The sequence below is a fragment of the Amblyomma mixtum genome, chromosome 1 (assembly GCF_055824585.1).
Source record: "Amblyomma mixtum isolate Tamu chromosome 1, ASM5582458v1, whole genome shotgun sequence".
Classification (NCBI taxonomy): Eukaryota; Metazoa; Arthropoda; class Arachnida; order Ixodida; family Ixodidae; genus Amblyomma; species Amblyomma mixtum.
The window spans coordinates 170624316-170649161 of record NC_143012.1 but is presented as its reverse complement, the minus strand read 5'-3'; the positions used below and the strand labels follow the sequence as shown (position 1 = coordinate 170649161).

Below are 24846 nucleotides of genomic sequence, written 5' to 3'. Positions count from 1 at the left end.
TCTCTCTCTTTCTTTCTTTCTTTCGTTCTCTCTTCCTTGCTTTCTTTCTTTCTTTCTAACTTTCTTTCTTCCTTTCTCACTTTCTTCCTTTCTATCTTTCTGTCTGTCTTTCTTTCTTTCTTTCTTTCTTTCTTTCTTTCTTTCTTGCTTTATTTTTTACTTTCTTTCTTCCTTTCTTTCTTCGTCTCTTTCCTTCAATATTTCCAATACACCGTAGCGCAGCAAAAGACGAGGACACAAGAGACGAGAGACGAACACCGCGAGCGCTAACTTCCAACAAATTTTATTGTCCTGAAGCATCAAATTTATACACCAGAAAACAGTAATCACACGTGCGAACAGTATCAATTTCTTAGAAAAACGAGCTCTTTATCTGAGAGGAGAATGGAAGGTGTGCTTACACACGAGCATCCTGACCTATTTATCTTTTCGGCTTCAATGATTTCGCGCGTTAACCTTTCTGTACTTTTTCCTATTAGCAGACTTTTATCAAAGAAAGGCTTACTGGTTTTTGACTTGCATGCGAGAATGTGGTCAACCAGCGATCCGCCTTGCCCGTTTCTGACGTTGCGAGCGTGTTCCATTAGGAGCTCGTTCAGACATCTCCCCGTCTGGCCGATATAGTGTTTCCCGCATGACAAGGGAATTTGATATACAACACCTTCATTGCACGTGACGTAGGGCTTCTGGTGCCTAGTTTGCGCATCCGCGCGCTTTGTTGGCGTTGGTTTTTCCCCGTTTGCACAACGTTGCAAGTTTTTTCGGCGCCGAGAACACGACGGTCGCATTCGCTCGTTGACCAATTCTATTCAGATTGTGGGAAATCTTGTATAGATAAGGTAACACAAGGTTTTTTCGTTCACGAGGAACCGGGTTTGGGTTACATTCATTTTCTGGTTTCATTCTCTTAACAAGTTTTTGGGCAACAGCAACTTGAACAAACGCGGAACAAACAAACGCGGGTTAATGACATCCTCGTTGAAATCAAGAGGAAGAAGTGGGCTTGGGCAGGGCATGTAATGCGAAGGCAAGATAACCGCTGGTCCTTAAGGGTAACGGAGTGGATTCCAAGAGAAAGCAAACGTAGCAGGGGACGGCAGAAAGTTAGGTGGGCGGATGAGATTAAGAAGTTCGCGGGGATACAGTGGCGGCAACTAGCAAAGGACTGGGTTAATTGGAGAGACATGGGAGAGGCCTTTGCCCTGCAGTGGGTGTAGTCAGGCTGATGATGATGATGATGAACTTGAACATGGGTGGGGTACCCGGCATTAGTCAGCCTCTTGGACTGCTCTTGAAAACTATCGGTCATCATGTGCGGACAAGATTTCTGGAGAGCATTTTGAAAACATAAATTCACAATACCTCTTTTTACCAGTTTTGAATGAGCGGAGTGATATGGCAGCATAGGCTTGTTGCTACGCGTCTGGTAGGCCCAGCATATGTGATGAGCGTGAAAGGTGAAGTTAATATCTAAAAATCTAATGGAGGTATCGATGGGCAATTCGCATGTTAAAACAAGCGGTTTAAAACGTTCTCTCATGATAGTTAAAATGCTATGAGCCTTTGACTCAAGTGAGCCGTGGTCACACTTAAAAAGAATAAAAAAGTCATCAACAAATCTAAAGACCTTGATTATGTCCAAGGTGTCTAGGTGGCTGGAAACAGCCTTGTCAAGTTTTGATAAAAACAGATTACTCAGAATCGCCGCTATGCACGACCCGATATCCCTTCTTTATGAAGGTAGGGTTTTCCTTCCAAGTAAATGAATGTTGACTGCAAGTAAATAGCTAAAATTTCTAAAAAACTGCTCGCCGACACACCCGCCGCATTCTTGAAAGCAACACACCCGAACTAATCTATGCACTCCTCTACACAGTTTTTAAGTGTGACCACGGCTCACTTGAGTCAAAGGCTCACAGCATTTTAACAATCATGAGGGAAATTTTCAAACCGCTTGTTTAACATGCGAATTGCCCATCGATAACTACATTAGATTTTTAGATATTAACTTCACCTTTCACGCTCATCACATATGCTGGGCCTACCAGACACGTAGCAACAAGCCGATGCTGCCATATCACTCCGCTCATTCAAAACTGGTAAAAAGCGGTATTGTCAATTTATGTTTTCAAAATGCTTCCCAGAAATCTTGTCCGCACATGATGACCGAAAGTTTTCAAGAGCAGTCCAAGAGGCTGACTAATGCCGGGTACCCCTCCCATGTTCAAGTTGCTGTTGCTTGCCCAAAAACTTGTTAAGAGAATGAAACCAGAAAATCAATGTAACCCAAACCCGGTTCCTCGTGAACGAAAAAAACCTTGTTGTGTTACCTTATCTACACAAGATTTCCCACAATCTGAAAAGAATGGGTCAACGAGCGAATGCGACCGTCGTGTTCTCGGCGCCGAAAAAGCTTGCAACGTTGTGCAAACGGGGAAAAACCAACACCAACAAAGCGCGCGGATGCGCACCCATGCACCAGAAGCCCTACATCACGTGCAATGAAGGTGTTGTATATCAAATTCCCTTGTCATGCGGGAAACACTATATCGGCCAGACGGGAGATGTGTGAACGAGCGCCTAATGGAACACGCTCGCAACGTCAGAAACGGGCTAGGCGGATCGCTGGTTGTCCACATTCTCGCATGCAAGTCAAAAACCTGTAAGCCTTTCGTTGATAAAAGTCTGGTAATAGGAAAAATGAGAGAAAGGTTAACGCGCGAAATCATTGAAGCTTGAAAGATAAAGAGGTCAGGATGCTCGTGTGTAAGCACACCTTCCATTCTCCTCTCCGATAAAGAGCTCGTTTTTCAAGAAATTTATACTATTCTCACGTGTGATTACTGTTTTCTGGTGTATAAATGCGATGCTTCAGGACAATAAAATTTAGGAGCACAGACCTTTGGGCTAGTTGGTTCATAGCAGACACGTACAAGCGCTAAAAAACACGGACAGAGAAGAGACTTGGACAACACGAGCGCTTGGACAAGACGAAGCGCTCGTGTTGTCCAAGTCTCTTCACTGTCCGTGTTTTTTAGCGCTTGTACGTGTCCAATAAAATTTGTTGGAAGTTAGCGCTCCTGGTGTTGTTCGTCTCTCGTCTCTTGTGTCCTCGTCCTTTGCTGCGCTAGAGTGTATTGGAACTATGTACCAACAAGCCCAAAAAGCCACGTTATTGATCTCTTTCTTTCTCTCTTCCTTTTTCTTTCTTTCTTCCTTCCTTTCTTTCTTCCTTTCTTTCTCTCTTTCTTTCTTTCTTTCCTTCTTTCCTTCTTTCTTTCTTTCTTTCTTTATTTCTTTCTTTCTTTCTTTCCTTCTTTCTTTCTTTCCTTCTTTCTTTCTTTCTTTCTTTATATCTTCCTTCCTTCCATCTTTCCTTCATTTTCTTTCTTCCTTTCCTTCTCTCTTTCTTTCTTTCTCTCTTCCGTTCTTTCTTTCTCTCTTCCTTTCTTTGTTTCTTTCTTCCTTTGTGCGTTCCTTTCTTCCTTTCTTTCTTTCTCTCTTTCTTTCTTTCTTTCCTTCTTTCTTTCCTTCTTTCTTTCTTTGACTCTCTTATTCATTCCTTTCCTACGCCGCGGTGGCACAGTGGTTATGGCGCTTGGCTGCTGACCGGAAAGACACGGATTTGATCCCGGCTGCGGCGGTCCAATTTCGTGTGTGGCAAAATTCTCTAGGACTGTGCTGTGCGATGTCAGTGCTCGTTAAAGAACTCCAGATGGTCGAAATTCTCCGGAGCCCTCCAGTACGGCGTCCCTCACAGCCTGAGTCGCTTTGGGACATTAGGCCTCCGTGAACCGTAGACCAATCATTCCTGTCCCGACGGCGTGCCTGGGGAGCCCACGGAGAAATGGAACAGATACTGCGCGCTTTCCTTTCCTCAAATACAGATTTTTCTTTTTTTTTTCAGGCTTGGGTCGCAAGGTATGCTTTTGTCCAACCTTGTGCACAAAGCATTGGCCTAGTGTTAAGAGCCATCAAGCTAATACACCATATTAACGTGAATACGCCTGTATGGAGTAAAGAGGGAGTAAGTTGTCCTCTAGCGAGCTCCCTTTTATATAAGGGTGTGCTCTAGAGGGCAACTTATTCTCTTTTTACTCATTTCTGTTTAGAGTGTACCAATCCTGAAGCTTTATTGGTTCCAATGGCGTTCGACGTTTCATCTAGTATCTTTGAAGGTACCAGAGGAAAGTGTAGCCAAAGCTTCTCATTTGAAAAACCTCAGCAAAGCATGGGTTGAAATGTCCTCGGTAAGTGAGACATATGCGCGATGTATTCGGGTTCGTACAGCGATCGCGGCGACACCACTTGGATACAGGTACAGTCTTTGTCAAAAGTAACCAGGCTGCATGGTTTGCTTCTCAGTCGTATAGTAAAGCTATTATGCCAGCCGTCATGCTATAAATCTCTGTATGGTAAGGAGAACCCCTGTTCTAACCTTTGAAGAACCTTTTGATCTTTAGGGAAGCCAGGAGGGCTCTACTATACGAATGAGAAGCAAACCATGCAACCTGGTCACTTTTGACAAAGACTGTACATGCGAGAATTCCATTCTGTTCTGCAGTGGCAGTGCACGTTAAGCAGCACTAGATGTATCAAACATTTAACAGCCCTCCATTCCTACTTACCTCATATGCCGTATAGGCAGCTTCAGCACGTTAGGCGGTACATACCGGTGCAACAAAATTACTTAGGGCACTGAACACCGCTTGCGTGTTTTGAAAACAAAGTCACTGTCTCATCATGAGCTCGCTTGCTAGGTTCATTAACGGTTCTTTATTTCCTAATTACACAAATATTCATTAGTAAACAGTCGGAATGAAACGCATACACTAGGTTCTGAGTTTTTTTGTAAAGAAGTAACGCAGATTTGTGGCCTGTCGGTTGCGCGCTCGCCTTGCAATGCGAACGTTCTTATTCAATTCTCCGCGCCTTCGAAAGAAATTTTATTTCGTCGTCTCTGCTGTAGACGTCGCTGTATTACGGTATACTGCTGAAGTCGTGCGAGAGCATGGTGACGTCACTAAGGAATTTCGTGCAATGGACGCTGATGGAGGGAGGATTTTGTGCTAATAGGATGTACAAGGCTTTCGCTTTAATGACTACCACGTATGTTTCAGCTAATCCTTGCGTTCCATAAACACCATATTCAGTGTGATGACACTCACACTTTCAGCACACTGTTGCCGTTGTTCTCCGTAGGTTACATCTGCCCTGGGGAGAAGGCGATGTACTGCTCGGTCACAACCCAATTATGCATCAGACCGGGATGCTGTACGCCGTTGTAGGCCTGCTAGACGGCGCCGTGCTTGCAGTGACGCCGGCCATGATTGGTCCCTTTGCTATCATTGACGCCATCGATAAGTACAAGGTAAAAATCCTGAAGTTTTTTTGCGCAACGCGTTGATGAGTGAGAAATATGACCATCAAATGCCTCGAAGAAAAGGAACTTTTGAACACACACATGACGAAGAATAATCACTATAGCCCAGGTGTAATCGATAAAGCGCTAAATATGGCGATGTTAGCCACGCCCGATAAATCACATTTTTTACACGCAGTTATTCAAAAAGGGCTTTCGTCCGTCTTTGCGAATACCTTCTCAACTTTCAACGAACAAACTGAATTTTTCCCCCATTTGTACTGCCAGGAGAAAAAGTTTCCTTTTTTCTTGACATTAGATTCTCATTAGAGTTCCGTGACCATAATGATTAGATAGGCGCAGACCCGTCTTCTCACGAGAGCAAGCCATGTATGCTTCCTTCATAGAATTGTGCAAACCTATCCCAAATTTATGGAAATTTCTCTTATTTAGGGCGGAAGCGGCAGATAGCAAGAACGCTGAAAGAGTGAAAGTCCTTAGTGCTGAACGTTTTGGCTAGATCCTCAGGAACAGTGGCCAAACCTTTATTCAAATTAGCAGGAAGACCGCTAATCTTGAATTGTGGACACCGAAAATATTGTTCCTAATTAACGACGGCAAAGCTACGGCATTACTTCATAAAATCAGCAATAAAATTCCAATAAGGAAGGTTGTCAGGCAGGGAGACGCGATATCGCCAATGCTATTCACCGCCTCTCTACAGGAGGTATTCCGGAGCCTGAAATGGGAGGAGTTGCGTATAAGAGTAAATGAATACCTGAGTAATTTGCGATTCGCTGATGACATTGCCTTGCTAAGCCACTCAGGACATGAACTGCAAAGCATGATCAATCAGTTAGGCAGACCACAACGGTGAGGCTAAAAATTAACATGCACAAAACCAAAGTAATCTTCAACAGCCTAGCCAGGGATAGCGCAGCGATGGCATAGAGGTAAAGAATCTGGCACGCGTGTAAGAGGACCGCGGTTCGAATGTCGGTGCCACGCAATTCTCAACCGGGTTAAATGAAATACTCCGCGTGTCGATGGAATTGCATAACAGGCCTGCAGTGCGGCCTGATCTCGGTGACCAGAACCGACAGCAGCACTTCCTCCACAGAACCGGATTTAGGTTTTAGGTGAATGGAAGTAATGTGTGCAACAGAAACATTTGAAGGAAGTGAGTCTCTACCGTCTCCGAATAGGGCACACACATCTTACGCACAACTTTCTGCTGAGAAATTGAGACAAACCAATTTGTACATGCGGAGCTGACTTACAGTTAATTAGTTTTTTTTCATGGTCGAAATCCGAAAAGGTAAGAAGAAAGTGCTTTTCTCCGTTTTTTAATCAATGCAGTGCGTTTCATCCAGCGCTGCTCTTAGATGATAATGCTTTTTTAGACATGTGTTGTGTTTTTAGATTTTTAGCGGAAAGGGGTTCTCTTCAGAAAATATAAACCACGACCCAGTGCTTCGCCTGATGCACCTCAGCCACTTTCTCATTCCTGAAAAAAGGATGAGGTCTTTATCAGATTGGTTGGGAGCCTCCAGATCCTTACCCAGCCGAGGATGGCTGCTGGGGTTTAAAGCTTCTAATGTAAGGCAATTACAAACCTTCTTGGTTCTCCGAGTACTAGGCGGAAGGAAATAAGTTTTTAAGCTATCTACAGCACTATAGTTCTCAAATATTTGTAAAAATCTGCAGGAAACAATTTTCCTATACCGTGAGCTTGGTGCATGATGATGGGGTTCGATCCCTGCCGCGGCGGCCGAACTTCGATGGAGGCGAAATTCTAGAGGTCCGTGTACGGTGCGATGTCAGTGCACATTAAACAACCCCCATGTGGTCGAAATTTCCGGAGCCCTTCACCACGACGTCCCTGATTGCCTGAGTTGCTTTGGGACGTTAAACCCCAATAAACCAAACCAAGCCATGAAGGTCTTAGCTGCTTATGCGCCATTAAACGGAACACAACACAACGCAGGCCAGTGGGGCATCACTTAACCGCTGCACCTTTGCACGAGGAGTGGTACGAGGACTCTCACGGACGTATGAATGTAGATTTGAGAATGACCAATTCCGTATATATGGGCTTTAACTCATTAGCTCTACACCTTCATATCGGTCCCTTCCATTTTTTTGTAAAAATTGGAAAAAAAAACTTGCAGGGGACACTTAAGCTTCGCCTTAAGGGTATGGCGTGATAGCTTTCATAGGTGAATGCTAAAATAAGAGGAATTGATTGTTCTAGACTTTATACGTTGCTATCATATATCCTTGAGAGTGCTGAAACCACTCCTGGCGCAGTACTGCAGCTGTGAATTTGTGCGATCTGTCTTGAGCAGCCTCTCGCGACCAATCATTAATTTACTTGTTACCTTCCACGGTGGTCAGTTTGCTTACAGTCGAGTGGGCAGGTTGTGACGACGCCACGGGGTCACGTGGCTTCTCCTGGCGCTTCAGTTGCGAGGCTTCAAACGGTTGGTAACGCTGCCAACGCGGGACAATTTTTTCGACTTTGGTGGTACTAACGCTCTCGCCTTAAGAAAACGTCACGCTGTGAAGAAGATTTCGGCCGACTGCCGGAAGCTGGAAGTCAATACCGGATTTTAAAGGTTGAATTGGAACAACTACCGGCTCTCTAGCAAACAATTTTTATTTAAGCAGTCTTCATACCACCAGAGTAAAGGCCTCCAGTTATCACTCATGAATTCTGACAGGCAGTTGCTGAGTGATCAGGCCTTGACGACGAATGCTGTATATAAGTTATTTTCTTGTGGAAGAAGGATAAATATACTCTCGGCTTCTGGCAAACAGTTTCTGTATAAAGGTGGAAGTCTGAAGGTTATCGAAAAGAAAACGCTGGGACGATCAGCAGTCCCTGACGAGCAGTCTTGGCGACGCGGCGTCCTTCTTGCTTGAGGAGTCTTGGTATTGCCAGAGGAAAGAACGTGTTGCTGTTACGGCACATAGATGCTGGAAATCAATCGCTAAGCTAACCGGCCTGGAAGACGAATGTTCGACGTCAGGAATTTGCTTGCGACCGATAGAGAAAAATACTGTCAGCCTCTGGCGAAGTGTTTCCGCTGGCTGTAGGAAGCTGAAAATCAGTGGGGGGATTTAAAAGCGGAGGCTAGGACGAGGCGTGGTACCCTGGTGAGCAATATTGGCCATGTGGTGACCATCATGCTTCAGTAGGCTTGATACCACCGGGGGAGTCTTGCAGTTATCACTCAGGGATGCTGGCATTCAAATGCTGAGCGAATCGCCTTGGACGACGTATGTTTCACATCGTCTGTTTTCATGTGGCGAGTTATCACCAAAACGTCCACCTCTTAGAAGGTGGCTATCAATCGAAGTTTTAAAAGGCGATGCAAAAATGCTCAGCGCCACTTTGGTGAGCAGTATTCCAGATGTTGCGACCATCTTCCTTCAGGAAGCTTGATACCGCCAGAAGAATGACTTGCGCATCACTCATGGATGCCGGCAGACAATCGCTGGGCGAACCGGCCTTGACGACGCATCCTTCATGTCAGCGTTTTTCTTGTGGCACCTGGACGAAAGAATGCTCAGCTTGTGGCTAAAGATTGCCGCCGCCTGCTGTAGTACTTAGAAGATGTCAGAAGCCTCAAGATGGCAGTTAGTGGACTAGTTAACAGTTATTAGCTATTTAAATCTTTGTTTTGGTATTACGTCAGAATGTTACGCTGCTGAATAGTAAGCCACTAGCTAACGCAGTTTATGTGGTTTCCAAGTTTCAAAGGTATCAAACGTGCAAGTATTCTTGCTGAATGACCAGTTAACAAACACACGAAGACATGTGCATGGAGTGGTATAACCCAATGTCATGCCTGGCAATTCTCGGTGTCTGAAATTCAAGCCCTTTTTCTAAATTATGACTTTCACTTGCCTCTAGCGTTTGTCCTTACGTGCTGTAAACTGGGACACTTGATATGGCGTGGTCATCAAGACAGATGCTACGTGGGCGCTTTCCCTGCTTTCTGCCGATAATAATACGGAGTAAACAGTAACCGCTGCCAGCCAGCTTCGCTTTGTGCTTATCTACTCGGCTGCGTTGATAGATTTCGCGCCTTGCACTGCGACGCTGTAAAGTGCGCCAGTTTCATTTCCAAGTACAGCAGCGTTTCTTCGGCGTCGTGGCTCTGCGCTCAGGGTATCGCCTCCCTCCTATGTTGGATGGTTGCCTCCGGTGGAGCAGGGAGAAAAGCAGTGGAAGCCCGACTCCCAGCAGTGCTGCTGTAGTTCTTGGCCTTAAAAAAAATGTCGCCTCCATGAACTGCCGCTATAGTATTTACGATGCATTAGCGCATTGCTTCTGATGTCAGCTCATTTTGTGCGCATAATTACACGTTTTGTATCTTCTGTTGATCTAGGAAGCTAAAAAAAAAACGTCGTCGCTTGCAATTTTGAGTGCCTCCGATTCCGTCAGGGAGTAATGCGTCCAGAAACCATGAACTTAAAGGTACTTAGGTGATAATGTAAATAACAGCCTTTTCTAGCTACTACCTACGAGTCAACGACATAATTTTGTCATGCTTGGTATTATCGTACTGCATTGTCGTACCTGCGTCGGCTTCTTAGAGCAAAATGTCGAGATGTAGTCGAAAGAACCCTTTTGAAGCGCAAAGCGGTGACCACGTAGCAGCAGTGTGGGTGACTGGTGTGGCCAGCGCTCGAAAGAACCTTCCAAAACTTAACTTTGTTGCCAGCCACGTGCGCCTAACTTCACGCCGCTCAGTAGACGAGTCATGTTTTCGTTGTGAACACATCGACCTGAAGCGACTTCCTGATAAGACTCCCCAATCTCAAGTCGAGTCAGCATTGTTCGGTCACGTAAAATTTCCTCAGCGTCTTCTAATTTGAAGGACTTAATGCTGACACATCAGTCCCTGTACCTGTCCCACTACCGTTCAGGAACTGTTAATTCTAAATTTTTTTCTATCCTCGTATTTCTCGTGTAGGGCAGCGACAATAACCAGAAGGGTTGTTGCCGCTAGTTGCTGAGTCACGGCCTGATTATTCATGCGTGTGACCCTTTTACGCAGGCGACAGCGGCAATATTCTTCCCGTCTCAGCTGCAAGCCCTGCTGCGCGAGATGCAGTGCACAGTGCGAGGCTTACCCTGCATGCGTGCCATTGCCGTGACCGGAAGCGTGCTGTCAGCGTCTATGGCCGAGTCAGCTTACAAGGCCTTCAATGGCATCGAGAGATTGCTGAACGTCTACGGCATGACCGAGTCTTGCGGGGTCGTGCTTAGCCAGCCAAAAACCGGGAAGCTGCACACCGGAAGTGATGTGGGCGGGCCTACAACGATGGTTGAGATCAAGGTACGTAAATGAGAATACTAAATGTTAATTTAAAACGGGGAAATCTGAGCATTGACAGGAAATGAGCGTTTGCATTGCTGTGCCAAATAAGCCCGTGCAATAGAGCACCAGTGAATTATCTGGAATCACGTAAATAGCGCGCTGTTGGATGATGGGGGGCTTCAGAGTCGCTGCTTGACGGAACCGCGGTTAAGTCGACACCCGTTCCCACCATCAGGACAGGAGTGCCGTAGAGTCAGTGAGTTGGGTGATGGGAGGAATATTGCGAGTGGGTTTATTTACATTTTTACAAGCGTAAGAGCAAACTGGAGAGTCAACGGGAGAGCCTCTTGGCCACCCTCAATGCCTAGTTAAATAAGGCTCCCATTCCCTAGAGTCCCTAGACAGAGGGCGGCCTCGCTTAAGAGTGAGTGGCTTGAACGTGCACTTTCGCGCACAGTGTCACTCTCTCACTTGTGGCCACGTCCCGGTCACATTTTTGAGACAGAGTGAGGAGAATGCCAGCGAGGTCACGTAGGCTTCGGTAGGTCAGCACGGGTTGTCCCATGGCCAGCGGATGGTAGACACGTGTTGCCGAAACCTGTAGTTAATGACCTCCGACTCGTGGGGCAGGCACGCAGGAGGGCAACGCCGGAAACATGGCCTTCGTCTCCAGACCTGGCCACAATCATTAGACAAGATAACGTCCGTCTCCCAGTGGCGGCGGAGGTGTTCGACACTTGAAGAAACTTTGGAGAGGGGGTCTTGCTTTGCTCAAACTTCAGCCCCTTCTTTTTGGTCCTGCACTCCGGGTCTGGGTCTTCTCGCAGGCCGATACCCTTCGAAAAACATCGCTCTTGTTCTGCTTCGAAGACGCGGTCTTCCCTTTCTGTTACGGCGGTCAGGTTTAGAACAAACAGCGCGTGTCGCCTGACCAGTACGTTTACCGCAAATTTACAAGCTCCAATGCGGGAAGGTTTTTCTTTCCCTTCTGCCGCATTTCCACCTGTGCCAACATTAGCACCTGTCTGCGCACGTGAATTTAGGGCCTGACATTTCAACCGTTTCCTTTTGGTTCTTTCCTTTCTTGGAAAAAACAGCGCTAAACGAAAGGACAACGAAAAAGAGTACAACAGGACCGGCGCTGACTATCAACTGAAGGCTTTATTAGGAACAACACGCAATATATACTCCAATGACAACCAAGAACGCATGACAACACCAAAAGCTACAATGATACATCAATCACCTGGATCCAGATACTTCAGTTCACAGTCATGAACTGTTACAGAGGGGATGCTCACGCATGAGTCACTGTTTTTTTGAATATGAAAGGCTTCACTGATTTCCCGTGTTAGTTTATCTTTGTGTTTGTACAGAATCTTAGTTTCATTAAAAATGAGGGTACATGATTTTTCAGAAGAATCAGGTTGGTTATTCTGGGAACAGTTCCTATAATGCAAGGCCAAGTTTGAGGACGGAGCCCCCCTTAATGAAGTGTTGTGGTCTCTTAAGCGGGTGTTCAAGCACCTTCCTGTTTGACCTATATAGGTCTTCCCGCACGTGAACGGCACTTGATACACAACCCCTTCAGCACAAGGGACAAACCGCAGTTCATGACTGTGAACTGAAGTATCTGGATCCAGGTGATTGATGTATCATTGTAGCTTTTGGTGTTGCCATGCGTTCTTGGTTGTCATTGGAGTATATATTGCGTGTTGTTCGTAATAAAGCCTTCAGTTGATAGTCAGCGCCGGTCCTGTTGTACTCTTTTTCGTTGTCCTTTCGTTTAGCGCTGTTTTTTCCAAGAAACATGTACCAACTAGCTCAACTCTCTGTTTTATTGAAGTTTGGTTCTTTCCATTTTCTTTTCTCGCTTAGAACTCTTCGCGTGCATCGCAGGAACAAAAAGGCTCCTTCCTCCAGCCCTTGACCTGACTTGCCTAATCCTTCCTTAGGTGGCAAATATTTGTCTTCGCAACTGATGGTTGTCTTCGCAACTTCCTAACCTCTACACACCTGACAGACCGACCTTCAGCTGCCCCGAGTTGTGCAGTTCGCTCCCCTGAAGATAGTCCTCTGCCGCTTGCTCATCGCCCTGAGCGGTTTCCCCTGAAACGCACTGCTCATCTAGAATCGGGCTCTCGTCCTTTGTTTCAGCGTGGCGCTCAATGCTGCGTTTTAACCCGAATGCAGTTCCACGCTCTTCATGCGCCAGGCTTCGCCGAGGTAGTCACAACCCTGGCTTGGTTACTGGTACCGCAGTGACGCCTCAAATTGGAGTTGCCACGATTCGCAATTCCTCAAGGGCTCCCCTTTGTTTCGCTTTCAAAACCTCTGCCTTTGGGGAAATAATCCCTTTCACATTCCGTTCCGGTTAGTCGCCTGTACAGGCCCCTTTTTAGCATTCTCGCGCTTCACCAACTCGGCGACGCTTCCTACTTTCACTACTATAGCCTCTCTTCGGAGTTCTCTCGTTTCTCAACCGTCCGCGCCGTTTAGACTCAATTTCTCGCCCCTTCATTGCAGGTTTGCGACAATCTAACCGGGCGACGGTCTGTTTAGTACCTATAGGGACTCTCGCTCGGCTCGGCTTTGTCCGATGCCATCCGTACCCTTTCCACACGTTTTCTGAATGAGCTGTGGCGGAGATGCACCTAGCTCACTCTGAGACGGTCTCTCCAGCCACGCTATTTTGGCCGCGCTTTGTCATTTACCATACATGCCGGTTGTGCGCGATTTCACATTTCTTTCTTACGGCGTCACATCTCTCCAACTCGGCGATGGACTGGAACGTTCACGGCCCTGTCTGAACGGAGATAGCATCGCTCATTGCTACTTCGTTCCCATTAAGCCCGTTGTGCTTTGCGAGCCGCCTTTTCCCAGCCTCGTGTTTAAGCTCCTTTAGCTGTGCCTCTAGTTCCCGTACATCCGTTTCCTCATCTTTTTTTCTCTGCTCTTCTTTTACCCATTTCTGCATATTATCCCAAGCAATTTGAAAATCATTCTCTTCCTGAGTTTCTAAATTTTGGATTGCTTGAACAATATCCGAATCTTTCGCTCTGTCTTCCACATCCACCCCTGACTTATCGCACAAGAACAACAGTTCTGTCCTCGAAAACCTCGTTAGGTCCACGGTCGTTGCTTTTAAATATTCGCTTTCCTCGCTCATGGTGATTCTGAGCAACTACCCCTGTGCTACAGACATACAAACACCAGATAAACCAGCAGTTCAAATTGTTAACCCATGATTTGAAGCCTGGAGAACCCAAAGCGAAAAGACCAAACCCTCATACCCAGATGCAGCACCATACGACCCGGTTCACCACACCGCTGCCAACCAATTGTTGGCGATGGGAGGGTTCGGAGTCGTTATAAGCTCTTGCTACTGCTGCTGCTGCTGCTGCTCGCTGCGGTGGCTGTCGGCACGTGGGGCGACATAGGAAATTGGGCGCTTTGGTACCCCAAACGTCGGCCCGACGTCCCTTTAAAGACGGCCGCACTCCAACGCAGCAAAGCCCGTTGAATGAAGCTGCATGAGGACCACACCATCCCCTTGTGGTCCATTACGGCAGGCCTTGAAGCAACCGTCTCCAAATAGACAGCAGGTAATCGGAGCCACCCAGGAGAGACATGTGTGCTAGCTGCTTTCAAGCGAGTCCCGCTGACGCTGATCTCAACAGTGCGGACCAGATATACAGAATGTTTCAGCGAAGACGCTGCAGTTCTTAAAATTGTGGTTTTTTGAGCAAGGATGGATTTAGGGTTTGTGGGGTTAACGTCCCAAAGTGACTCAGTATATGAGGCCAGCTGTAGAGAAGGCTCCGGATAATCTCTTCCACATGGGTTTCTTTAACGCGCGCTGATCTCGCACGGTCAGTAGTATTTCGCCTCCATCGAAATGCGAAAGCCGGGGTCGGGAACGAGATAGCAGCTTTAGGGTCAATAGCCCAGCAGCGTAACCACTGGTACAGAGCTGCGGCGGTACTTTTAGCTAGAAGAGGCAGTTTTTCGGCATTTTCAGCAGTGCAGTGCATTATAATACAGCTAATACGTGCTAACTAGCAGGCTCGTTAACTGATGCTGAATAGTATACTTTTTACTTAGTGTAGTTGGGGTGCTTATTTATTCAAAGCCATGTAGCGCACCGTGAGAAATATTTACCTCAGTTTTTTTAGAATTTCGAAAATGTGGTTACCCTCAGCCCTCGCGGCTCAACAAACTTGGCCCGTTTCTCGCGCCATTCGAAAATCGTGCGCCACTAAGTCGTTCAAAAGGCGTCACTCTGCGGAGCGCGTGCCACGAGACAATCTCTGCCACGCTATTATTAAAAACAGAAACCGCAGAAAGAGACGGGGCAGAGGCAGGGGACAGCACAGGGTGTCGCCTTTTCCGTTTTTGTTCTTCATAATGTCGCAGAAACTGGCCTGCAACTATGCCCCCCTCTTCCATGTGCTTGCTGCAGAGCTAACCGTTCCTCACTACTTAATTGCCTTAGCGCGGGCTAGGCTTGATCCCAAGTGCCGCCGGGTACCGACCGGCTTTCTTACGGGTAAATGATTTCCCCCGACCTGATGGTCCGGTTTTAAGAAGTAGAATGCTCTAGAAAAGGGACCAAATCGTTGGGTTAGGAAATGAGTGGCGCGATTTAGTGGACGTCGTGTTCGCGGTCCGCAGGCGCGAAAAGTAGTAAAAGTTGGTTGAACTAAGGGGGCTAGGGTAATTGCGTTTTGTTGGTCCTAAAAACTGGTGGGGTTATCTGTTACGGTGAGCTGAACGCCTCTAAATAAATAAGGAGGCTAAATGTAGTAGTGACAAAGTTATAAGTTTAGTATTAGTTAGTATTAGTTATTAGTATAAGTTATTAGTATTAGTTAGTTAGTATTGGTTATATAAACAGTTTACGTACCATGAATACCTTCTTCAGCAAACGAGCCAACAGGAAGTGGACGTGGAAGACCCCCAATGGTGAGACTAAAATAAAATAGACTTCATACTGTGCGCTCACCCTGGCATAGTAGAGGACGTGGAAGTACTCGGAAAGGCCCATTGTAGCGACCACAGAATGGTAAGGTCTCGTATTAGCTTTGATTTGATAAGGGAACGGAGGAAATTAGTGAAGCGGAAGTCTATTAACGAGTTAGCATTAAGAGGGAAAGTAGACGAATTCAGGATTTCGCTGCATAACAGATTTTCCGCTTTAACTGAGGATGACGACCGTAGTGTAGAAACAATTAACGAACGTCTCACAGATGTCATTACGGAGCGCGCCGAAGAATTAGGCGGTAAGATGGTTCGACAGGATACCGGGAAGCTATCTCAGGAGACTAAAGATCTGATTAAGAAACGGCAAAGCATGAAGACGTCTAACTCCATAGAGAGAATAGAACTGGTACAGCTATCGAAGTTAATAAATAAGTGCAAGGTAGCCGACTAAGGAAGTTTAACATGGAGAAAATCGAGCATGCTCGAAAGAATGGAGGTAGCCTGAAAGAAGTGAAGGGAAAACCAGGCATAGGTAAAAACCAGATGTATGCGCTCAGAGACAAAGAGGGCAATGTCATTAGCAATATGGATAAGATAGTTAAAGTAGCCGAAGAGTTTTACACAAATCTGCACAGTGGCGAATGTAATCAGAACGTTACTGAAAGAGGCAGCCGAGTACAGGAATGGAACACCTCTCCAGTAACGAAGGAGGAAGTAAAGAAAGCCTTCGAAGCAATGCAGAAGGGGAAAGAGCTGGTGAGGATCAGATAACAGCACAGTTGTTGAAAGATGGAGGAGAGATTGTGCTCGAAAAACTAGCCACCCTGTATACGGATTGCCTTGTGACCTTGACCGTACCTAGAGCTTGGAAAAACGCTAACATTATCTTAATCGATAAGAAAAGAGACGTCAAGGTTTTGAAGAATTACAGACCGATCAGCTTATTGTCTGTTACCTACGTGATATTTGCTAAGGTAATCGCTTATAGGGTCTTGACCAGGGTGTCGAACCGGCATTTTTTCGGGTTCGGTTCGGGTTCGGGTTCACGCCTTTCGGGTTCAGATCCGGGTTCGGCTCCAGAAGGCCATTCCGTTCCGGTTCGAACCGGTTCGGACCGTCTCGAACCGGTTCAAATGGGTTCAAACGGGTTCAGGACAAAAAAAAATTAGAGCGCAGATGGGTTTCAGTCAACCTTGCTATGCGTTTTCTTTTTATGCGTAGCGTATTGCAATCACTCAGTTCAGCCCTTCGGCGCGGCCGGGCAGCCACCAAACCACGTGACGTGACGTCACGACAGCCGGAGGAAAAACCGGAAGTAAAGATGATGGCGATTCTTGGTGAGAATTGCAAACACAGTAAACAAGGAAAAAAAAGAAAAAAGAAAAAAGAAAGAAAAGGAAAGAAAAGGAAAAAAGAAGGGCTGAGCATGGTGGCGGTTGCCACTAGAGCACTGCACGGGCCTCAATTTGAGGCCCAAGCCCGGCCCGAACCCGAGACCTACAGCCCGAGCCCGGCCCAGGCCCGCGGCTTCAAGCCCGGGCCTAGCCCATGCCCGCTAAATTATCGTTCTGGCGAGCACGGCCCGGGCCGGGAATCTCGGAGGGAAGCCCAGCCCGGGCCTGGCCCGGCCCGTTTCACAGTATCGCTTGAGGTATGAGGTATACTGCTCACTCTGAGCAAGGACTAGACCGATAAGAAACTGGCCGACAAAGGTTCTGGAACCACAGTTTGGCTTGCAGAAAGTTGGTTCTTTTTAACCCAGACCCATCTTTTGGACAGTGATCTCGTGTAGGTGCGCAAAGAAAAACTCGGAAGTTCCGAGAGCCAAATAAAAAGGGCTCCATACGCGCTTAATAGACTACTTTGCATTCCCCCACGATTTTAATCAGTTATGTTTTGCCGCCCGCGAAGTATAAACATTAAAGCTGCCTAGCAAGCAGTGGGATGACATTTTTTTAGTGAACGCGATCTCACAGGTTGAACTCATAGCCGAACTGGTCGCCTTTCAGCAGAAACTAAAAGCTATAAGGCTTTAGTATTTCATGGTGTGTGTTTGAAGACTATAAGCGTCCTAAACTAATATGCTCTTCCCGAATGCATTTCTAATGTTTTGGGATGACGAACGATCATTGGCCAATTAAGACCGGTTGAATTTTACTCTTACTGGTGGAGGAGAAGATAACGCGCGAACCACGTGATAACTTGCAGGGCAAAACACTTGTCATGACAACCAGGCTGAAGAAGCGAGGAGGGATAGGTGTGGTTATGAGATGAGATTTACAAGCTCTCGCGAGCTTTTGTGGATATTTCATTTACGAGACTTCCGGTCAGCTGATAAAAAAGAAAACCAAACGCGCTTTAGTTTGTGAATTTTTCCACGTGAGAAAAATATAGCTATAAAATAAAAGCTACGTTTTTGGGGCTTAAGGGCCCGAGGGGAGTCAGGCTGTGAGAGCCATCGAAGCAGAGGGCTCCTGATCATTTCGACCATGTGGGTTTCTTCAACGAACAATTATACTACAAAGTACATGGCTGTCATGCTTGCCGCCTAAATAAAAATGTGGCCGCCGAGGCTAGGAGCAAACCTTGATTCCCCGGCTCAGTAATCAAGCGCCTTGACCACTGAGCCACAGCGGCATGGAAATAAGGAAATAAGTAAATGAATAAAGCATAGTTTTTTTCTCAGCGCGTACTATAACTGATAGCTCATCCCGCTGCTCCAATGCCACAGTTGTGTACTTCACTCTGCAATAGTGAATGAATAGTCGGACACCAGCCGTTTCTGTACAAACCCAAGCCCGGCACGGGTACGCAGCTTTAAGCCCGAGCCCGGCCCGGGCCCGCAACTTCAGGCCCGGGCCCAGCCCAGGCCCGGCAAAACAGATCATGTTCCCGCGGGCCGGGCCGGGCCCGGGCTTTCGGGCCGGCCCGAGCCCGTGCAGTGCACTAGTTGCCACCGCCCCGTTTCAAAGAGGGCGCTCCTATCCATCCATCCATACGTCACGGAGGAAAAGCTGCTGAGAAAATCGAGTGCCGCCAAGCAATACCTCGCGCAAAAAGACCGCGCCATATGCAACGCATTCTTGGCTTAACCAAGCTAAGCCTGGGGATGTTTCTTGCACATCGGTATACAAAATAAAAAAAAATGCGAAGATTTGTTTACAAGAACATAAAACAGGGCTGGTTGGTAAGGATTCATGCTTAAGCAGCACAGTAAACAGGGCAAAAGGAAGACTGGAGACGACACAGACGCTGACTAACAACTGGTTATTAATTCTAGGAAAAGTATATGAAGGCGCAGGCCACAGTGAACAATCGAAAAAACAGAAGAACAAAGATTAAAACGAAAAAAAAGTACTGCGCATGCGCATCATAGTAGAGTCATGACATCCTTTTCAACGAAAATCCAATACTATATTCCATAGTAGACGGCATTCCCCTATCTCCTGGACCTCACGCAGTTACCAAGAAAGCCTGACTCCTTATCTACGAAATTGATGAATGGTGAAGCAACACGCTCTTCTGCTTCCTTCCTGATCATAAAGGCCTGCACCGTCTTCCTACAAATTTCACCAGGATGATTAAACAGGAGACTTGTCTTTCTAAGTGGGGAAGCAATGAGAATTGTTCGAACATCACAGATGGGTGAAAAAAGTAGCGGTGTTGTACAACTTGGCTTTGCATTGCAGCGAGGGCAACGATTGCTTTCCCCACTAGATAAGACAAGTGTCGGGTTTAATAACCCTGTGTGATCAGGACGGAAGCAGATGAGTGTGTTGCTTCATCATATATCAATTTGGTAGATAAGGAGTCGGCCTTTCTTGCAATTATGTGAGGTCCAGGGGATAGGGGAGTGCCGTCTACTATCGAAGATACTCTTCGAATTCCGTTGAAAAAGACGTCATGACTCGACTGTGATGTGCATACCCAGTATAGTTTTTTTAAGTTTTAACCTTTGTTGTTCTGTTTTTTTGGGCTTCTTCTTTGTGTCCTGCGCCGTTTTACTTTTCCCAGAATGAAATAACCAGTTGTTAGCGCTCGTGTCGTCTCCCGTCTTCCTTTTGTCGTGCATACTGCTTTACTTACGCATGAAAAAATTGTTTAATTTGAGATGTTCTCACTTTACCCATTTTATTTATTGTCCGCAGTAAAAGGACAAATTTACGGCAAGAGCCGCGAAATGAAATGAACTCAAAATTAATGAAAATCGGCTATGTAGACGCTATAATCCACCTTATGAGGTGTAAGGCGAAAAGCCGGTATATTTTGCATCTAGAACACCCTCCTGCTTGAGCCGTTTGGGAGACCGCGTCGCGCGAGTAATAGGTCTCCCTTGAAGCTTGGGTCAGTTGGGACTTTTTCGTACGCAGTGTACTTACGGGGCCCCAAAATTGCCGCCGCTTGCGCCCTCTACGTTCCCGCGCACTACTGGGAAACGAAACTGTCATGTGTCGGCACCTATATTTATTTATTTATTTATTTATTCAACATACCCCTAAAGGCCCTCATTCGAGGGTATTACATAGCGGGGGTCACATGTAACAGGAACATTATTAACAAGCAAATGAACAATCAATAGGCAAAATATAACATGCGAAATAATTAAGCACCAGAGAATAAAGAAACAGGCTAATAGAAAGCAATATAGTAATAGGTTTAGGAATACAAAAGGCATAACAGAAATGAACGTACACAGCGTGTACGTATTGCCCATAAAGAGAGACAGACGCAATCACATACATTTCAATCAACATACATTTCAAATGCCAACGTCGCTGCGGATGAGATCGAGAAATGTGGAGGCGTTAGATTCAGTGGCTATGTGTGCTGGTAGACCGTTCCACTCTATGATAGTGCGTGGTATGAATGACTTCGCAAATGCAGATGAACGACACGCGATGCTCTTAACTTTGTGCGGATGGTCGAGCCGTGGAAAGAAGGCTGATAGTGATAGGAAAAAATCGTGGTGGAGCGATGGATGGTGATATAGTTTATGGGAAAGAGCTAGTCGTGATATATTGCGGCGGAAAGACAAGTCTTCTAATTCGGCACGATTTTTTAGGGCAGTGACACTGGTAGTATGTGAGTAGTCTGAAAAAATAAAACGCGCAGCATGGTTCTGCAAGGACTCAATGTTTGCTATGAGATAGGCTTTTTCAGGATCCCAGATGGCTGATGCATATTTAATCTTCGGACGAATGAGTGTGAGGAACGCAAGTTTCTTCAGGTGGGGGAGAGCCTGTCTGAGGTTGTGCTTTAGTAGGCCGAGTGAGCGGTTGGCGGATGCTAAAGTTATATACAGACGGACAGGCACCTCTACGTCGCCCCGAAACCGACTTGCCAGTCCCCCCTACTTTACTACATGGTAATAAAAATGTGCGAGAATCCCTCCACCGCCCATCCGCCGCCCAACGAGAGCCTCGTGGGAGCACTGCTCTCCCTAACATCCAGAACTTACCAACATATTTTATTAAATCACGTATTCGACATCGCCTTTGTGACTAACGTTTTATATCCCGAGCCCCTATAGCTCAGTATCTTTAAAAACACAACAAATCGTGGCTTCTCACTATAGTACAGTAAGAAGTTACGACATTGGTTTACGATGATGACGTCAACCTCTTCTGATAAAAAAGAGTGTGATAAAAAAACACACGCTTGGATGGGTTGAGAACGCTTCGTGTTTGCACGGATACAAATTGGCAACATCTTCATTTCTACGTTGAGCTGCAACATTCTTGCAAGTACAGCATTGTGCGAGGAAGAATATTGCTACGACGAAGAGGAAGTGGAAGTCGAAGTGGTCTCTCGCGTGAAAGGGTCGCACGAAGAAGAAGAGGTTGCTGGTGCTTCCTGCTGGCGTTGGTGCTTCCTGATGCTAGCCGCTAGGAACTATTCACCGATTGCTTGTAAATAAATGTAAATAGTATTTCCCCGTAACATCTTGGTGGAGGTGCGGGAGTATTTCCCGCGGCCCCTACTGAACTCCGCACGGACGCCTGTGGCTGCGGGATCGGAGCCGTGCTGGCTCAACGCTCCCGGGGCCCACACCACGTGGTTGCGTATGCTAGCCGTCTGCTTTCACCTGCCGAGCGAAACTACTCCATTACGGAACGTGAGTGCCTCGCTCTGATTTGGGCTGTAGCTAAATTCCGGCCATACTTGTTCGGGCGTGTTTTTTCTGTTGTCACGGACCACCACGCCCTATGCTGGCTGTCCTCGCTGAAAGACCCTTCTGGGCGTCTTGGCCGCTGGGCGCTACGCCTTCAGGAATATTCGTACACTGTCGTGTACAAGTCTGGACGTCTCCATCAAGACGCTGATTGCCTGTCTCGGTACCCTGTCGAGCCACCTGCTCTCAGTGACACTGACGATATCCCTTCCCTGTTTGGCATTTCTGATCTACACGACATCGCCGAGGAGCAGCGCAAAGACCCATATTTGCAAACCATCATCGAGGGTCTCAGCTCTGGAAGCTTGAAGCGCTCCCTGCAGCTCTTCGTTACTCAAAATGACATTCTCTATCGCCGCAACTTCCGTCCTGATGGGCCCTCACTCCTTCTAGTCATTCCCCAGCAGCTGCGGTCTTCTATAATTGCAGAACTCCATGACCTGCCTGCAGCTGGCCACCTTGGTGTGGCCCGAACTTACGACCGCATACGGCGCCGTTTCTTTTGGCCTGGATTATACCGTACAGTCCGGTATTACGTCACCAATTGCGACCTTTGTCAGCGCAGAAAGAAGCCTTCGGCACCACCTCCTGGTCTTCTGCATCCTATAGACGTGCCTGTGGAGCCGTTCCACCGTGTAGGGCTCTATCTCCTCGGACCATTCCCGACCTCGGATTCCGGAAATAGGTGGATCGCAGTAGCCACAGACTATGCCACTCGGTATGCGATCACCCGTGCGCTGCCTACGAGCTGCGCGACCGATGTCGCTGACTTTCTTTTGCACAGTCTTATTCTACAACATGGTGCCCCTCGTCAATTACTCACAGACCGCGGACGCTATTTCCTGTCCAGAGTTGTCGACGACATCCTGCGTTCGTGTTCTACCAAGCATAAGATTGCCACAGCATACCACCCACAGACAAACGGGCTAACCGAGCGTTTGAATCGAACATTAACAGACATGTTGTCTATGTACGTCTCCCCCGACCACAAAGACTGGGATCTTGCCTTGCCGTATGTGACGTTCGCTTACAACACCTCCAGGCATGACACAACTGGTTACTCTCCGTTCTATCTCTTATACGGTAGACACGCCGTCCTGCCATTGGACACACTCGTGCCATCCGCTGACCGTCCCGTCACCGCCTTCGCCCGGGACGCCATTGCTCAAGCTGAAGACGCTCGCCAAATCGCCCGAACTCGGCTCCAAGCGTCCCAACAAGCGCAGAAGTCATTGTACGATAATCGCCATCGTCATGTCACCTACGAACCGGGGTCGCTCGTTCTTCTGTGGTCTCCTTCCCGTCGCGTCGGTCTCTCTGAAAAACTTTTGTCTCCCTACCATGGTCCTTATCGTGTTGTGCGTCAGGTCACCGATGTCACGTATGAAGTTGCTCTTCATACACCTGCATCCTCTTCATGTCCACCACCCACCGACATTGTTCACGTTATGCGCCTCAAGCCCTACCACGCCGCTCCTTTATCACCGGCCTAACGCCGGGACGGCGCTCCTGCCGCCGGGGGTCATGCTACGACGAAGAGGAAGTGGAAGTCGAAGTGGTCTCTCGCGTGAAAGGGTCGCACGAAGAAGAAGAGGTTGCTGGTGCTTCCTGCTGGCGTTGGTGCTTCCTGATGCTCGCCGCTAGGAACTATTCACCGATTGCTTGTAAATAAATGTAAATAGTATTTCCCCGTAACAATATATACTTGCACTACATAGAATGTTTATGACATTTCCTGGGGCGCTATCAAAGGCAACTTTGGCGTCAAGAAAATTATTTGCGCCCTTGATAGAGTGATAAAGAGTGGTTAATCTGGCGTGCACCTTTTGTCCACCAACTTGCTTCAGGCATTTATTTTCAAAACTACAAACAACCCCTTTCTGGCAGATGTGCTTAATAGGCGACTAAGTGCTCGCCTGTCTTTTCTGGACATGCTCGCGAGAACACTTTGTGCTGATTCATTCGGTTTTCTCACTCTTTGCTTTTGCTTACCTGCACGTCCTCTCCACAAGGTAGATGACAAATGTTTCGATCGATCGTTCATTACTTCCTCTACCTGTACATGCACAGCCTTAGCTATAGTAGGATACAACTTAAAAAAACAGCAGTCGCTAACACTGAGCCGCGGTCCGCGGCGTCCTGTATTACTCCGCTAGCCAATCGCAACTGTAAATGAAATCAGGTTTTTAATTTTTTACTATCTCAAACAATCCACGTATCAGAATTCTAGAGCTCATAATTTTTTTCCTTGTGCTAAGCTACTTGTTTACATAACAAGAAACGTTTAAGCAGTGCACAATTTTTTCGTCGTGGAGGAATTCTGTGCGCGGAGGCTGAATGTGGGTGGAGCTTCACTGCAGACTTAAGTTGTATCCGACTATAGACTTTCTTGATACTAGTGTATTAAAGCCAAATCAGCGGATGTACAGTGGGGAACATTTTGATGGGCGCAGATATAACGAACGCTCGCTTATTACGAGCGGGTGTGGTGCTTCCATGAAAATATGCATAAGGGCAACGGAAATTCGTCGCAGATACAGCGAACAACTCTGGCCACACCACTCGGTTATAGCGAACGAGGTGGCGCGGTGAACTACCCCGAGGTTGTAGAGGTCGTTCTTCCGCTGAGCACGCGGATGAAATAGCGCCTCTCAACCTTCACGACACCGCCTCGGAAAGAACATGTCAAACCAGAAATGAAATTAAAAGGCGGCACTGCCATGCGGAGCGCTAACCGGAAAGTCCGGCGTCCGGCGTCCGGTGTAAACGGTAAAATAAATACGGTAACAATATGCTATAGCTCTCAATGGAAATAGTAAGAAACCACCGGTCAAAACCGCGTCGATGGCCTACGAGGGCAGTCATTTCCTAAGCGTTCGCCGGCTCGGCAAAGCATCGCGAATGGAAAAAGCGCGGTGCGCGTGAGAAAGGGGCATCGTCGAAAGCGAAATTACTGACCATGGTCGCGCATCAACTAACAGCAGCGATTTGATAAT

The 24846-nt window shown here is 47.0% G+C and overlaps 1 protein-coding gene across 1 annotated transcript in view; it reads left to right on the top strand.

Annotated features, from left to right (window-relative positions):
• The window catches only part of LOC149369774 (luciferin 4-monooxygenase-like), a 101180-nt gene that overhangs the window by 11362 nt on the left and 64972 nt on the right, over positions 1 to 24846 (top strand). Inside the window, exons 4-5 of the mRNA XM_089559391.1 lie at positions 5203 to 5371; positions 10432 to 10713. Of these exons, the coding sequence (XP_089415517.1) occupies positions 5203 to 5371; positions 10432 to 10713 (451 nt within the window). The remainder of the gene's footprint in view (positions 1 to 5202; positions 5372 to 10431; positions 10714 to 24846) is intronic.